Below are 18,625 nucleotides of genomic sequence, written 5' to 3' on the forward strand. Positions count from 1 at the left end.
GACATGTATTGTGAAAAGTGCCATAGAAATAAACGTGAATTGAATTGGATATAATTGAATGTTTGTGTGTGGCATCTGGACCTGTATCCGATTCTCTCATGCTTGTATGTGGTTATTTATTTGAACATTATTCCACATGAGAGTAATTGATCAGTGTTAATATGCATCAGTTTCAGCCGTGCTATCAGTCACTTTCATCTCGTGCTTAATTTGACGTTGCACTCACTGAATTATCTGTCCCTTCTTTTTTTTTGAGTGAATTATTAGAAGCTAATTTTATGGTGGTGTTGTTTTGGGCATCTCTGGTGTGCAAGAAAGGCTCTAGGGTGTAGACGAGTCCCAGTGGAGGGAGTCATTTTCTAGTTTGTGGTTGATGTGGAAGCTCATGAAGATGTTATCTGACACTGGTAATGTAGTCTAGAGTGATGTGGTGTCACCAAGGTTGAGAAAATCTCATATTGTTTGACCACTAATATGAATACTGTCAATAGTGGTTGCTGGTTAATTACTGGGTAAGTAATTGCTACTGGTCAGTGTTATAAGACATTTCACAAAAAGACGTTTGATAGGTTTTAGATGAGTCATGCTGTTTAAAATGAAGACAAACAGTATTGTGACACTGTCTGTGAACATCATCACTCTATTAAACATTGCCAGTGTCAGTGTTTCCTGTTGATGGTTAATGTGATTCTCTACTCCTGTGATTACTCTGCTCTAGGGCACCTGTGTGAACTTGAGATGATGAGCAAAATGCATCAGCATTTGTTTTGATATTGGCAGGGCTCGACAGTGCGACCAATTCAGTCGCATTTTCGGATAAAAATAGATGTGCGCGAACTGTAAAATGTAGTTTGGAGCACGTGCGCGAATAAAAAAATCCCTGCGGATCAGTTTCCTTAAATGTAAGATCATAAATTCTCCAATACCTAGTAGGGATGGGCATTTTTGTTAATTTCTCATTTCGATCATCGATAGGTCTCAAAAACGAGTACTCTAGTACTCTGGGGCGGGGCATGTCCGTCATTGAGATAATGAAAACACTGTTATGAAAATGGTTGTTGACAAATACAAACGTGATATGAAAACGGGTATATGAAAACATGAACATATAAAGCAAAAAATAACTGCTAGATTATGATGCATAAATGTCTTTGAAAAAGAAACATCTTTATATAATGACCGTCTCAAATAACCAAGTCAGTAATATCGAGCATTGCCTTTGAGCTGAAACTGTGAAATAACACCACCCGGCAGAGCTTGCTAGCTGGTTAATAAACTCAACCAAACGCACCCTATATCAATATTAATGTGAAGATTATTATGAATCTATTACGACATAAATTAACACAAAAGGACGTGAATGTGCACGTGAACTTCAGCGTGCTAGATTTTACAGGCTATGGTTTGAAACAGAATATTTTGAATGCGCTCTTCCCTTAACAACGCTGATACACGGACAATGAAAGCACACAGAAACATTTTATTAAAATCGTGTTCTCATTATAATGCTTTGACAGATTGACTCTGCACATCATGCACTTAATTTAATTAATCATGACCGAAGTGTTTACTAGGGATGGGTCGCGATTTTCGAATATTCGATTAGTTATTTAATTATAGTATATCGAATAGTATGTGCGATTAACGTTAAAAAAAATCCCCATGTTGTCGGTGCTGATGTGGTGCTGACGCGTTCATGTAACCAGAGGCGCTGCCAATAACGCTCCTAAAAGCTGCCAGTCAGCTCTCAGGGTGTTTTATACTGGACACGTTTGCTGCGGTCCGAGTCTGATTGTTCCCTCCGCCTCCGCAGTGTTGGTCTGGTTTCACACTCAACTTGAACCCTGGTGCGTTTGCGTTCATCTTACGTCATCACAAACGTGCACGGGCGTGATAGAAAACAGAATGCGGGTCAATATATTGGGCTTTTTTCAATTAATTTGGTGCTATTATGTGCAGCTGAGTAAACGACACTTGGGTTTACCGTATGTGTGTCGCTTGAAGGCGGCTTTGCTGCTTGCAAACAGACTCTTTTGCGGAGACGGTGAATTGCCATTCATTTGTTGCCCTGATTGCACTATGCGCGAATACACTGCAGGCTCGCTCTCGCGATCGTATCTCAGCTAAATCATCAACACTATCATCTCTTACGTGTATGTTATTGAACTAATGACATTGTAATCGGCTAAAACGCATGCGCTGGTTACTTTCTTCCACAACAAGTGCGCACCCGAGTGCTGTTTGCACATTCACGTGAATCACGGCTCAGCTCCGAGAGCAACCGAACTCCGGTTGTGTGTTCTCGGGTTCGGCACCTCAGTGCACACCAAGCTCTGTAGGTAAGCTTTCACATTAGCAATTTTTCATGCTAACCGTGCCCCATTCCGAACTAAAATGCCAGAGTAAAAGCGCACTGAGACAACAGAAGAATAACACATCGTCTCACGCGCACGCTGTAGACTTGTGGCATTTATCAGGTAACTTGGGCCGATGTCACATTACAGTCATATGTTTCAGCATGTTACAATAATATGGCTTGAGTTGATATAGCCTATTCCCTAATGAATTAAACAGTTTGTTATCATACAGATTGAGAGTGTGAATGGTCTCTCTCCCTCTCTCTGTTTATGTGTGTAGCCTATACATGCGGGGGAGGAGTTGCGATTTTCGAATAAAAATCTAATAATTCCCAGCGATCTTCGAATATTATTTTTGCTTGAAATGCCCATCCCTAGTGTTTACAGACATCACTGCGCGTTTTCGAACTCATAATGAAAAGCAACTTTAAATAAACTAGGTCTACTGTTAAAAAATATGAGATCAGTATAGCACTGCTGCATTACTAATATCAATGATTCTGAGAAATAAATAGCCTATCTAAAAAGAATATGACCGTCTCTAAACCATCATGTCGAGCATTAATGCATTTGAGCTGAAACTGAAGAGAATGAACAGCTGGTATAACGGCAGCGCTTTTCTAGCTTAAGCTCAACTAAACGCTGCTTATATTGGATTAATCAGATATATCTAAAAATAATCTTACAATGTGCATCTGCAGAAAAGGACGCGAATGCGCACATGAACTTCACGCGCTAGTCTGAGTGTTCTCGCTATAGTTTGTCTGTGGATTTCCTTTAACAGCTGATACACGGGGAACTAAGCACAGATAATTTACAGCATTCTATTTCCATCGTGTTCTCATTATAATGCTATGTAGGCTATGACAGATTGGCGCATATTGCACTAACCATTCAATGATCACGTGATTCCAGACATCACTGCAGTGCACGCTAGAGGGAGCGGGATGAAGAAAACAGTCCCGCGCAGGGCTCTAGTGCACGCCTCAGTTTCACTTTATTTCGCCGCGGTCTGGAGGCGCTGTATAACGCTAACCAATCAGACCTCCGGTACCGCGCAAAACGACGCAATAACCAATAAAAAAAAAAGACAAATACATTTTTTTAAAGTCAGGGCGATCATCGTTCTCATGATCGATGATCGCTGTCACGTTCGAGTACTCGATTACTCGACCACTGTTGCCCATCCCTAATACCTAGGGTTGGGTTAGCCTGGTCTTACCTGACTCAATTACATTTCATTTGTACAGAGAGTCTGGCCACTCTCCATTGACAAGCGTTCACTTCCTTGAAGGCGGGAACTCTGTTGAAATTTAAAACTATTGGATCTGCCCTGAGCCACTCTGGATCTGCCATAACCAATCGCTAAAGTTTGGTCGTGACGGATGTCCTGCGCCATTCGCCTCTGTTTCTCACATGGAAGTCCGTAAAAATAACTGCAGATTGTGCACTCCACCTCAGTGAGAACCTAAAACTTGTGCATTCTGATTTATTCACAGTGGAGGGGAGAGTTTTGTGATCGGGAACGCGCTGCTCAAGTGGTCCATAACATGATGGTATGCTGTAAATAAAAGATCATATGCTTGGTATTAGGGATGCACCGAGACCAGTACTCGAGTGTCGGCCCGATACTGTTGTGAAGTACTCGTACTCGTAAAACTACCCCGATACAACCACACCCCGAGACCACTTTATGGCAACGTATCTTTGGATGCGGAGGCGCGCGGAAAGTTACTTAATTCGCCGTGCACACCCGCACACCGCAGCGCCAAGTGCAAAGGGGTCTCGCGCTCTCAAAGCGCACGACTGCCATAGTATGGCTTAATTTTTGCCGAGTGCTAGTGCGGACGCGGCGAGTATAAACCAAGCTTAACTGCCCGTGAGGCAGATCCTCTCTGTAGTGAGTGCTGAAAGTGAAGGGCTGTTTAGTAGGGATGTGTGCAATGACTAGCCTAACCCCTGTAGCAAGCAAGCCTAAGCAAGCTTAATTGTTATACTAGTTTGACATGACATGGAAGAAAATGGAAAAGTTTTGTGTAAGCTTTCAAAATCCTCCTTCACCCGAGTGGAGATTTATCTGAAGCCTCCGCGAGCGCTAGAGAAAGCCAACGCATGCAAAACCTGAGGTAAAATTAAATGATTTTGTTTTGCTGCAGATATACACTTTTCAAAATAATATATGAAATTCAAGATATAACATTAACACGACAGTAATTTAAACATAGCCTTTGTAAAAAAAAAAAATATATAGCCTATATTTAAAGCAAAACCTTAAATGTGCCAAAAAAAATGTAAACATCTTTATTTTCCAAGTCGTCTTGCAGCACTAACGTTTAATCGACTAGTCTCGCACATCCCTAAGTTAGCTCAGTGTCACACATGGTAGATGAAAACAGAAACAGGCTCATAGCTGATAATGCAGAGAAGCTTCTTTTCATCAAAAAGAACCTGCCTATCATATGGCTATGATAACATATAATAATTTAATTCAGTTGTTCTGCTACTATGTTTGTGCTACTGGAATCCACTGAATGTTATAGGTTACATTTATGTGAATTGGGCAGCAGTGCCATGTTTGTTTAGGAAAACACCAAGTTGAATGTTAAAATGTCAGCAACAGCATCAATTTGTGTATTTACTTTGTTACAGTCAGAAAGTGAAAACCATCTTATGAAAATAAAACATTGTTATAAGAACTGTAATGGTATTATTAAGTACTTGTATCAGTACTCGGTATCGGCAAGTACCCAAATGTAAGTACTTGTACTTGGTCTGAAAAAAAGTGGTATCGGTGCATCCCTACTTGGTATGAGAAGAATAAATGCTGCCATAAATAACGGCCCAATTCAAATGTTAACGTGCTTTTCTTCTTTTTATTTTTTGATGAAATAAATTGCTCTTGTAAATACTTGCCGGCATTTAAAGAAATACAAGTCTAGAAATGCATCCAAATTACAGCGCAACCGCACTGTGCTCTGCAGTGGTCAAAAAGGATATAAACAGTAAATTTTAAAGTGATATATTCTTGAAAACTGAGATGTGGGTAGATATGATATAGACTAGTGTCTGTGACTATTAAACCGCAAAAAGACTATTTAAATACGAATCCTGTTTGTCTGTGCGAATGAATGCCATAGACGCGCGGTTTAACACACACACACACACGCACGCGTGACAGTCACATGTTTCCACCTCTGCCATTTCATACGAGGACATGAACGCACAAACGTCATCTCCAGAGCCACTGAGAGTCACTTTATGAGCATTTTACCGTTTCATTTGAGAAAAACTACCGTCATATCATAAACACACACAAACTCAAAGGTCTTCATGGCAACCCGTCAAAAGAAAAGTTCGGTTTCACTTAACAAATACATCACTGTTGTGCAGTAGAATTTAGATACGTCTCAGTGTTAAAAAAATGCTGACACTAATGTAATAATAATACATTATAAAAACTTTATTTTTTAAGTAAAAAAAAAAAAAAATTCTTCATGTTTTAATTTTAACCGTATAAAGCTCAGTTGTACAGCACTTTGTTTTGACAAAAAAAGTTTAAATAAATTAAAAGATAAATTAAATTAATGTCTTATGTCTTCATTTGATTACCAGAAAATACACAACACAAAATTTGTGGGAAATCTTTTCATAGAAATGAAATTAAAAAGAAAAAATAATAATACGGTTGTTTTTATGAATTAAATTAAGTACCTAGCAGCCTACTATTTACTAGTAAATATAACAGTATACAAACATCACAGACAACGGCAGACAGTGACCAGGGCAGCTCTCGCATAATTACGGCTTAAGAATAAGAACAATCATGTCACGTAACGTCAAATTTACCTCAGAAAAGCCATTCAATGCTCATAAACTCGTCAGTCAGCTATTAAAATAACTATAGAAAGGGGCATTTTGCTAAATATATGCACTATGTAATAATCCTTATATTTTTTACTTAAACTGTTGTCTTCATGAGAGAATGGAAGGAGCTAAAAATGAAATTCAACACCGCCCATATAATTGCATGTGAAAATTTTTAATGTGTTTATCATTTTTTTTGGCACTTGAAAAAAAAAAAAGTGGCGCCTAATTTTTTCTCTTATAGGAGCCAATGGCTCCTCAATTGATATTTTTGTCTGGAGCCCTGTTCTGTAACACCAACACTATTCAACCGGAGCGGATGAAAGAGTGAGTGAGAGGAGGCTGGTGTGTCCACTCGCTGTCGGAGAGCAAGAGGCACAGCTGGTATTGGTTATTCTGCGGAAAATGAGTATTGGAACAGTTTCAGATACGTCTGTATTGATACGTATCAAAAAATCTAGTTAGCATAATGCTTACATTTTCCCATTGTTATATGAACTGTATACAAGTATACCTTTTTAAATGCTGTTAACACCAAAACTAATTCTAAACACTACATAGTGCATTATGGCCGTCTCCATGAAGGATGGATGCAGTGTTGCCATAGAGTTTGGCAGTGAAATGAAAATGCCTTTTGGACCAGACTTCACGTCAGGAGCGTACCTTTGATGCCTTACAATCCTGTCTATTGCAGCTTGCTAGATTTTGGAACAGTGCAATATTACTAAATATACCCAGAAAATTGCGGTCTCAACAATATACAAGTTTCACCTTATAATTAACTGTTATGGATTTTCTTGGTCTACTCTCAGCAGCGTACGAGTATTTCCCTGTGCTAGCGTTCCTGTGTGATTCCTGCACTGCGCTGCTGTGCTTGGAGGAGAGCCATAATGGCGGCTCATTAGATGGAGATAATGACAGCAGGGTGAGCCCCGAGGAGCCCACCCCGGACGAAAACGCCCAGAGAACCCTCACAGCGACACTCGCTCCATCATACCTCAGGGGCCGATAGAGAACAGGGTGAAGGAAGGAGGGAAAAGCAGGAGGAAGTGGGCGATTTTGAAGGAAAAACAGAGGGAGAAGTGGTAAAGAGGGATGGGAGTGTAGAGACAGTAATCATGCGAACAATGGTATTTTTGTTCAAATGTCAGTTTTAATGTGCTTGTGTTGGGTGTGCTGCAGCATTTCACTATAGTTTTCCTCAATGCATGTTAACACGCATGCTCTCACAGACCCGCGACTTCTCCATCTCCACTCGACACAGACTGACAGTTTGAACTAAGTTTTCTTTGGTATTCATATGTAAAACCAAACGTTTGGGGCCATCTGACTAAATTTGTTTCTCATTATCATAAGCCATGTTTCCATTTTTTTGGCTATTCTGTTATCAACAAAGAGCAAATTTAACTAACTTTTAGTGCATTTTCAGTGTTCATCCTTTTTTCCGTCCAGTTGGCCTTTTGACCGCTAAAATCATTCTAGCAGCAATCTTTAACGCACCCTTTAACGTCCGTCAAACAGCTGCGATTTGACATGGCCAAGAAACGTTGCTCATGCAACTCTAATGCTGCGTTCACACCAAACGCGAATAGAGCGTCAAAATCGCGTCTACCGCGTCTAGTTTCACGCGCGAACATTTTGAATGCATTCGCGCGTCCGCAGCGAGTTGGACGCGCGTAGAAATCGAGCGCTGGAAGCGAAATTGACGCGCGTTCAAGGCACTCCAGGAGAAATATGTCATAAAACACCTCTGCCTCTTTTCATTTTCATTAAAAATATATATTAATCATTAATAGCCACACACATGTGGTCCAGGCAACTCCTACATTATCTTCACTACATGTATATTTAAATATCCTAAAACATAAAGTTATGAAACTTCTCTTTGCCCTCAGTCAAAACGATTTGGCAGACAACAAATTATAGATTCATGACACCAAAAATCGCCCGTTAGATCCACACAAGACGCACCACTACAGGACATCAGAGTCAACGGCAGAAGGACTGGCCGAGGAAAGGCTGCCCTCGCCGGGGTTATGAGCGGTGATTGCCCGGTGATCACCTGGATCTCACAATTTTTTTAAAATATGCGCTCTTTATAAATAAACCACAGATTTGAGCTTTAAACATCTACATTCTCACCTGAAAAAGTCTTAACTACATTGTGACACACTGCTAGTATTTCTAAATTATGCAGTGTTTCGCATCACGTCACTTTACCACGTGACCGCAGCAAGCAGGCTCCTTATTGGTTAACGCGGCGCAACTTGACGCCAAAGTTCAAATTTTTCAACTCGGGCGTCAGACGCGAATTCGCTTCAAACGCGTGTATCGCGCAAGACGCTCAATTCACGCGAATGAGGCGGATTCGCGTCCTTCGCGCCGCGGGACCTCCAGACGCGTGTCAACGCACCTTTCCATTGACTTAACATTGAAATCACTCACGGCAGACGCTCTATTCGCGTTTGGTGTGAACACAGCATAAGGGCCCTTTCACACCTACCTTGTTTGGTCCGGATTTTCGGACTTTTCAGTTTGAGCCGAATCAAAATTACAGGTGTCCCCCGGACCAAGTCCAAACCAATCAGACAAAATTTGGTCCGACAAAAAGAGGTAGTCTCGATCCGGATCAAACTGTACAAAGTTTGGTTAGTTTCTAGTGTGAAAGCACTTTCTGTATGGTTCGGACAGGAAGTTCCTGTTTATGTTTAAATATTATAATTAGTGCTGGGCAAATTAACGCGGGCGATAATTTTTTTTCAGTTTAACGCATTAAAAATATTTAACGCAGTGTCCGTTTTGATATCCATTTTTGCCCAGCGTTACATTTATATGATTAAACTCTTATTCATGTAAATGCTTTTAAACCATCTAAGCGCGACATGGCACAAGAGAATGCGCTGTATGTCAATGTCCTGTCTGTGTGTGTGTGTGTGTGTGCGTCTCAATCAGATCCCTAGTTCAGTAGTCAGGGCACTGATCAGGGTGTCGGCCACATTCATGTACACGAAATACTGATTCACCACCTATGGAGCTAATCGAGGGACACCCTGACACACGCATGCACAGAATTTTGCCAAAATGCCAGTTTTGTTGAGTATTCTCATATTAGGAGTCTTAAATGGGTTAAATAACTTCTTAAATTAACTTGTGAGAAAATGAGATGCGCGTGAGAGCGCGTCAGATCCGCATCATGTTCGGCAGCGGCCGATCTTAAAGTGACAGCAGCTAGGCCTGTCACGATAACAAATTTTGCTGGACGATAAATTGGCCAAGAAATTATTGCAATAAACGATAATATTGTCATTCTGAGACCATTTTCATCTAAAATAATGATAATGGCATAATAATGCAGGTACACCTTTTCAAAGATCAATCAACTTTTATTTGTAAAGAATATTTAACACTGAAAACGGAAAACATTTTAAATATCCACAATAAACGAACAAAACAACCAAAACAAAAAAAGCAATGGACTCTCAGTCTGTTAACAAAAAAAATGCACTTGAATAAACAGCTGGAAAACTGCAACGGATGATTGTGTTTTAGATAGCGCTGGGAATCGATTAAAAAAATTTAACTAATTAATTGCATTTTTTTTCTGTAATTAATCACGATTAATACATTTTTAATGTTTTGATATTGTATTAATTTCAGTTACTCTCCAAATTAATGTAGAAACAATTTATTGACAGCATATTTTAAATGTGTTGTATTGTAATATTTTTATGAATGAAGGCCAGTATCACTGATGTCTCTATGAAACATTAATGACGTTACATTACAGTATAACTGAAAGCTACCAATTTCAACATTTATTAGGCTTGAAAAAAAACAACTTTTAATTTAAGTGACCTTAAAACAATCTTTAAATAACCCCATTATAATAAATGTTATTTTTACCTACGCTGGAAATTATCGCGGCCGGAAAAAATATCGAGCTAATTTTTTTTTATCGTGCGATTTTAATTGATTTATTGACTTTCGCGACAGGCCTAACAGCAAAAGGGGAACAGAGAAAATTGTAGCTTTAATGATGATTAATCTATATTTCAGTTATTATTTATGCATTTAAGAAAGGTGTTTGATAACTATTACATTCATGTATCTGTCTAACAGGGAAGGCCACAGGTAAATATAACATTTATTATAATGGGTTTATGTAAAGATTGTTTTAAGGTCAATTCAATTAAAAGTTATTTTTTAAAGCCTGATAAATGTTGAAATTGGTAGCTTTCAGTTATACTGTAATGTAACGTCATTAATGTTTCATAGAGACATCAGTGATACTGGCCTTCATTCATAATTAGATGCCATTACAACAAATATTTAAAATATGCTGTCAATAAATAGTTTCTTCATTAATTTGTAGAGTAACTGAAATTAATACAATATCAAAATATTAATCTTTTTTTTTTCTCGATTCACAGCACTAATTATATGTTATTTTTCAATTTAATCTAGGTTGTAATGATTATGAAAAGTGTAAAGATGCGCAATATATCAGAAGACCAGAAGTGATTTTGACCACTTCATTAAGTTTTGTTTTATAGAAAGCCTTTCTTTAAAGTGAAATTGTATCTTAATTTTAATCAAGGTTTCATCAGCCAGTTGCCTGGATTTAATAAATAAGAAGCAAATGGGCTATAGCAGACAACAATCGTGACATGAACGCGCACGGAAGCGATCACTTCCATTGCACATGGACTGGAGCGGGTCTCATAAATAAACCCAAACTCAGCATATGGGCTACTTTCCTCACAGACATGAGAAATATGTGTATGGAAATTTTGAAATGTCCACTTTTAAATGAAACAATTCAAAACGAAAAGAAATAGTCAAGCAATGCGCACTGTTCACTAGTGGCAATGATATGCGTCTGTTCATTCATTCTTGTCAAAGACGCTGACGTCAGACGCACATTCGTTTACAAACCAATCAATGTCCAGATGCAGCCCACATAGATGATGACGAGTGGACACAAGTGTGTCATGTAAAGTTCTTTAGTGCGCTCGCATAATTGCAGTGTGAAACCAAACCAAAACTAACCAAATGTATAAAATGTATCAAAACATGAACTTTGGTTCGGACCTTGGTGCGGACTTTCATGTGTGAAAACTGAAAACGGCCTAATATATATTTCTATAGGCCATTTCATGAACATACGTGTTGAGAATGTCCAGAGTGGGCATTTTAAAAGAGGTCAAAGAAGAAGCTTAAATAAGGTTTAATTTCTTTTCTTTCTTTTTTTTTGTCAGTACAAAATTGTGTGCGGTTTCTTAGTTTAAGTTACTTTTTATTTAGCATTACATGATGCAGATTGTAATATAATATAGAATTAAGATGTCTTCAGAGTTTTGACTACGTATGAATTATTTACACAGACATTCTTTTTGTTCATATTTTATGAATAAGGCCCAGTTTTTGTGTGTGCCAAGCATAAAAGATCTGATGTATGGAAGTATCAATGTGTTTGATGATAAGGCTTTGAAAGAGCACCTGAGAATAAGCATGGGAAAAATGAAAAATAAGACTTCTTTTCTTTGCTACCATCGAATCTTTGCCATCAATTGAATTCCATCTGATCCATGATTTTGTTGTCATAGTATAATTTTAATACAGCCTTTAACCATTTATGACTTTTTGCAGTAGTTTTCTTAACTGTTATAGAGATTTATGTTGTGAATATTTTTGTGTGAATAATGTTTTCAAAGTGCACACACCAGGATTAACGTAGCCTGTTTGTTTGGATAAGACTGGATATTTCTGTCTCTGATTGATTGTTAGACACAGGTCATGAGGTTTAACCTGTTTGTGATCTAGTTTTGAACAAGCTCTGGGGAATGCTGTACCTGTGTGTTTGTGAACACATGACCCAGGAGACTGTAAGATATGACCTTGTGTGCTTTTTTTCTGGCTGCCTATATGACGTGAGCACAAGTGAAAGCCGTTTACAAACCTCTAGAGTGACCTATATATGCCTGTTTGTGTGTCACTCAGGTCCTATGGAGGAGCTGCACAGTTTGGACCCGCGCCGGCAGGAGCTGCTGGAGGCCAGATTTCTGGGCGGAGTCAGTGGCAACACAGTGGGCAGCACTGGCAGTGCTAGCGGCGGAACCAAAGTTAGTGGCTGAGTTTATCACCGGACTGTTATTTCAAACACACAAGTTTTGCAGACAATGGCTGAAACTGAAATCGTCCCCTATACCCTTAAGTAGGGCACTATTTGAGGGGACAGCCATTTGTAGTGCTGTCCGAAACCATAGTGGACATTATTGAGTGCACTCATTCAATCCCACATTGCACCGCAATAATTGTACACACAACGGCTGTCGAATTCACTCACTTTTTTTCATTCACTCCTTCAAGTGAACTGTATTAGTGGACTAACATATGGAATAGTGAATTTGAAGGGTTTAGAGGGCGATTTCTGATTCAGCCATTGAGAAGGTAGCGTTTTTGTATGAAAGGCACCATTGTGCCTCGTGTTTGATCTAGAACAAATTCAAGGAAGGTTTAGGGCACACCAAGCAAATATTGACTGTAAATATGCTTATTTCCTGGTTGGAATAGTCAAAAGAAAAAGGATACATTTGTAAATGTATTTGTTTCAACTGGTTCTTCAGACAACATTTTTACTCATCAAACTGCACACAGGCTTGTGGGATATCATAGACCAAGGGTCTTCAACCAGGGGTCTGTAGCGATACTGCAATTGCAAAGAACAATCATTAAGAATGAAAAATTGTCACACTTAGTTATAAATTGAGAACGGTTTAGTTTCTTTAGAAACTGCCAATTAATGTCTGATCACAAATCATTTTATGTTCAATTAAAATGTGTAAAATATATAAATAAAAAAAAGCAAACGCACCCTCAGTTAATACTGTAATAAAATCATACTGGTGAAACAGATTTGGCAAACGTTTCACTGTGTTTTTGTGTTTGCGCTCTGGAGAACGTCAAATTTATTATTACAATGTGTTTTTGCAGCTGTTAGAAATAAGTCATATGTGTTGACCTCTTGACCTGCAATGGCCAATCAGAGGTGTTTAATTTAGTCAGAATCCACTCACCGCTCAAAACGCCAGAGTTTTAGTTCAGTGCTGAGTTATGCATGCTCACAAATTAGGGGTGGGAGAAAAGGTCGATGCATCGCGATTCGTTATCCAATGATTCAGAATCGATTCTCAAAAATTCAGAATCGATTCTGTGTTTAATTCAAACGGCCACTTCACCGCGCGCCAACAAACCAACAAACGAAATTGAGCCAAAATAACGAAAAGTTATTTTAAAAGTTCATGTGTTTGCACAGCAGTATAATTAGTACCAAAAATGTATGTTAAGAATCGTTTTGGGAATCGGATCGTTACTCCCAGAAATCGGAATCGGATCGAATCGTTAAGTGCCTTAAGATTCCCACCCCTATCACAAATCCTCTCATTAACAAACAAATACACAATGAAAGCAAGCCATTCATTATGCAGTGAAGACAACTTTATTGACTTTAATGGAACTTTGTGAGATCACAAGCTGAGATGAGTGACAGCTTTTAGTCATTGTAAAGGGAGCGGTACTTAATGTGCGCTTTCAAGGCACAAGGCGGTTTTGTTTTTCTTGCTGCTAAGAGGACAGACGGCAATTACACACTGCAAAAGTTCAGAAGTGACATCTACACTAATTGCAATTGACATGGTGATGACAAGCACGGGACAAAAATATGGCATGTCAAAATAGATACGCGCAATGCAGATTAACAGATTAATATATTTGTATCAACACATTTTTGATATTCCATTCCAATTATTTGTGAAAGTAATGACTTGTAAATAATCTTAAGTGTGTCACTGTACATTGCTATTGTTGTACACATTACATCTGCACTTTACTAGAGAACACGCACTCATTTCAGATACTCATTTGATTGGCAGATTCATACGTTTAAATTTTACTGTCAGATTGACAATTGAGAAGTAAATTATGTGATTTGAAACAACTGTGAACAATTAATGAATTGTGTCATTAGCCACGTTTACATGCGCACTTTTTTTGTCATTCCGATTAAAATCCTTCCGATTGAAAGATTCGGTGGACTGTTTACATGAGACGTTATCTAAACCGATCTGGTGTTTACATGTGCTGACTTTCAGTCGGAATCATTTTGTGACATGCGCACACAGTTTGTCTGCCGCGTCAGATTCGTAACGTTAGTATCGTGGATCAATAGTTCTGTGTTGGTAATTTTTATATGTATTTATTTTGTGGGTGGACATGCAGTAGTTTAAACTAATTTATGTCCGATACAATGGCTATTTCAACAGCTGTGAATGATGAATGTGGAATCAAAATTAATTCAATTCATTTATTTTGAAAAACACAAAATTAACTATAAAATTCACCCAAATTATTAAGGATGCATGGTGAAACAAGAATGAAAGCATTCAAGACGTGCTCCGCATACTCTACTAAACGCATAGATATTTCAGATGATTAAGGAAAGATACCATAATCACAAAGGTATAAATATTAACAAAAGTAATTAAAGTAGACTTACTTAACCAATTTGAAGCAGTTATTTAACTTTTTTTTAATATCTAACTTACGAGAAACAATGTCGATACGTCCTCTCCAGCAGCTTGAATGTTCCCCATTGAAATGGCAGCTTTCAACGGCCACCAGGACTTAATACAGTTTTATAAAAGCTATTAATTATTTGTTGTGAAGTGTAAGAATCACCTCAGAAAAATAAATTCTTCTGTCAGACGCAGTTGAAGCCTATTGGACAAACGCTGTCAAGATGAGTTGGTGTAGTCAGGCTATCTCTGTGTCATTTTTTCAACATCATGCTCATAACATGTTACGAAATAAAAAGTTTAATACCTCAGAAAAATGAACTTTCCTCTCGTCAAAATTAGCCTGGTGTGAGCGCGGCGCACGTGCTATATATCACGTCACAGAAAGACGTGCACTCAAAGTAATCGGATTAGGTCGTTTACATGGAGGAATTTTTCGTTTGATCGGTTCATGAAAAGTTTTATCCCACCCCTCTCAAACCGATTACAATTTCATGCGGTTTGGCCATTTTTATTCCGATTGAGGTGTTTATATGGAGCATTTTAATTCGGATTGGACTTCTAAACCGATTACAGTGCTCCATGTAAACGCACCTACTGTTGTGATGCATAAATCTTAATTTTAACAATGAAAGTTAATATACCGACAATGATGCATGTGCAACAACAATAACATGCATTGTTCTAATCTACACATTTTGTATCTGTGGTCCCTGCTCCATTTCTCTTATCACCTTGAGCATTGAAGAATGTAGGCTTCTTGGAGAAATCAACCAGAATGGAAGCATGTTAGAAGGCAGGATATTAGTCAACTGAAATTGCAATATTTTGGTTTTCTGTGATATTGTTGTGATTATTATATAATGCTGGAATTTTCAACTTGAAATAATGAATCATTATGGAGTCTGTGGAGTGTTTTTTGGGGGATTGCATCTGCATATCTGCATATATTATAATTAAAACAACAAAAGCTAAAAGTAACTTTTTACTATGAAGACTTTAAAATCCTTTTAGGGCTAAATGATTTAAGAAAAGCTTCACTGAAAAGTAAGATTATTTGAGTGCGTTTTACAAGAAAATACTTTTTCAGTCTTTCTACATCAAAATTGTAATGTTTAGTTAAATGTATTACTTGCCCTTTCTTTGTAATTATTTGTGCAATTTCTGAGTGAAAATCGTTTCAATGTAAAACCTACACCAATTTTTTTTTCTAGTGTTGGAATAAAATCTCTCTACTTGAGTTTTCATAGGGCATATTCCCACTGTTTTTGACCAATTCAATATGACTAAAACAGGGCTTTCAAGCGATTTTAACATTTTTAATCTAATTAATTACACTATGTGGCAATTCATTAATCTAATTAATCGCATATCAAATTTGGCTTAGAAATGACTAATTCAGAAATGAAATGGATTCAGAAATGAACGCCACTGTGTATTGCTTGGAATCGAATACGAACAGTTCTGCATTGTCTTCATTTTTTCGTTGGCAAAACAGGCTAAAAACAGCACAATGTTAACTTATTTATTGTATTAAACTTGTTTAAGATCAGTATCGCATTCATGTATCATGATGTAAATGTGAGGGCGTAAATTAAACGGTGCACGGTTCACATGAAAAAATTGGTAATGTGAAAGCTTTCAAGCAGACCTTAGCGGTACCGAATTTGAGACTGCCTGTAGGATGTGTGCTCGACCTGCAATCGAACTGTGAAAGTGAAATCTACACAAGACTCGGGTGCGCAAGAAAAGTAACCTGCGCATGCGTTTGATCAGATGACGATGTATTTAGTTCAATAAAACACGTATGAGGGATGATAGTGTTGATTATTTTATAAGACTAAAACTCAAACAAGGGCATTTTTGACCCATATCTTGAATTTTCGGGCCATTCTAACTGAATTCTATAGGCTTCATCACACAGTGAGTTGACCTGCATCATATTCTTCATCAATCAACTGTATGAACTGTAAGATGACCAGTAGGTCTGGGGCGGGCCAAGTGCGTTGAATGTGTTAAATTTGAACGCGTTATTTTTTACCGTAACTAATGAATCTTAAATCGTCAGCCCTACTATAAAATATTATTAAAAATATTAAACAAAAGGAATATATTGTAGTAACTATTTTACAGTAAAAAGTAAAATAGAGTAATTATTTTACTATAAACTTACAATACTAACATTTTACAAGTTCATTTTCAAACTAATCAAGCTTTCATTTTCATAGGTTGCTGGGAAATTTGAATATGTGCTGCCGGCTTCAAAGTGAAGCTCAGCATTGTGTTCATTTACACGCTTGCAGCTCATGATATCACAGTGTTTCCCACACATAATTCGTGGTGGTGCGCCACAGAATCAACACCGGCCGCCACATTGCACGTTGTCATTTATTTATTTATTTTTTACGCTATTTAAAAACACGCTTATTCGTTCAGCTGCATTTCCTTTCCCTGCTCTCTCTCTGTCACTCACGCACGTCTCTCGCTCTCAAATGGCCAAACCTGCTTTTGATATGAAACAAAGTCTAAGCTTTTAAAATTAATTTTTAATACGAAATTCCAATAATAAATAGTGTTTTGGCGCTAATATGGCAGTTAAAGCCAGAGGCGTTGAAAAACAGTTGCGACATGCTCTCATCTCCCGGCGGCGCGCCAGGTTCACTGAGCTCTCAATAGTTCCACACAAACCCGCGCTGTCAATGCATTTGAATGGATAGAATCAACCATTTACAGCATCATTTTATTATGGAGAGTGATGGAGATGCAACATTGTTAACATTAATGTTACTGTTTTTCTTGTATTTAGCCCTCAGGTAGTCCTTACTTATTGGTCACACTCCTACTCATTGATGGTCAAATGTGACCATACACCTTAACTATTTTTCAATTAAATAAATGTTCTATATTTTAGTTTAATAATATTTATTGAATATTTGGTACTTTTGGTACTAAATAGGCCTACTATTTGTGCAATAATTATGGTCCATTAATGACAATTTAATGAATTAAAATATTTTTCTTATTTATATTACAATTAGTGTATAACATAGTCATTTTGTGGCTGGAAAAATAATACATTTAATTTGTAATGCCATGGTTTACCCACTATAGGTGCCTGTATGGCTCTTTAATAAATATACATGTATCTATGTGCTCAAAGTATTGCAGACCATCACTACTTACTTATTTTTAGGTTTTGCATTTGTATACATATTTAGACATGATCAAACACTAGATTTCTTTAAATGTGAAATTTTAAAACGTTAATTACTTACATCTCAATATTTTTTAATAATACTTATATAAGTACACACAAGTGAATATTAATGAATCCGAGCAAATATAATTTAACCCAAGAAAAGTTTAAAATAGTGCTAAAAAGGCAAACTTATTTTTCCCTATATGTACAGTAAGCTATATACATATGTATCGATACTGAATCAAGATCAAAATATTTGTGCCGATATTTGTGCCAATCACCAACCCCCCAAATACCCCCACCCCCCCTCTCTAATCTGTGTGAAACTCTTCACTCTGAAACCGGTTGTGCATATATTAATTTATTCACAGCCTACGTGATTTGACAATTACAGTTGCACTAGACAGGATGTTACACAAACACTGGATGCAGACGTGGCTTTTTTTTACTTCTGGATTCTGTTTGATAAGGCAACGGGTTTAAATGTTCATGGAAGAGACTCATGTCTTCCTACTTTTGTCATGAGCTTTTTTAAGAAAAGGTTTTTCTGAAAAGGAGGACGTTCTGACCGTGTCAGGTTACAGTGGACCTCATGCTGAAACACACAATTCTCTTTCGCCGTTTGATGTATT

The 18,625-nt window shown here is 37.7% G+C and overlaps 1 protein-coding gene across 10 annotated transcripts in view; it reads left to right on the plus strand.

Annotated features, from left to right (window-relative positions):
- Nucleotides 1–18,625, plus strand: part of tlk1a (tousled-like kinase 1a) — an 83,974-nt gene that overhangs the window by 23,830 nt on the left and 41,519 nt on the right. For all 10 annotated transcript variants that reach the window (XM_079822045.1, XM_079822050.1, XM_079822048.1 and 7 more), the window contains one exon: nt 12,222–12,343. In XM_079822045.1, the coding sequence (XP_079678171.1) occupies nt 12,222–12,343 (122 nt within the window). The remainder of the gene's footprint in view (nt 1–12,221; nt 12,344–18,625) is intronic.

The sequence above is a fragment of the Gobio gobio genome (genome assembly GCF_949357685.1).
Source record: "Gobio gobio genome assembly, chromosome: 7".
NCBI classification, from domain to species: domain Eukaryota; kingdom Metazoa; phylum Chordata; class Actinopteri; order Cypriniformes; family Gobionidae; genus Gobio; species Gobio gobio.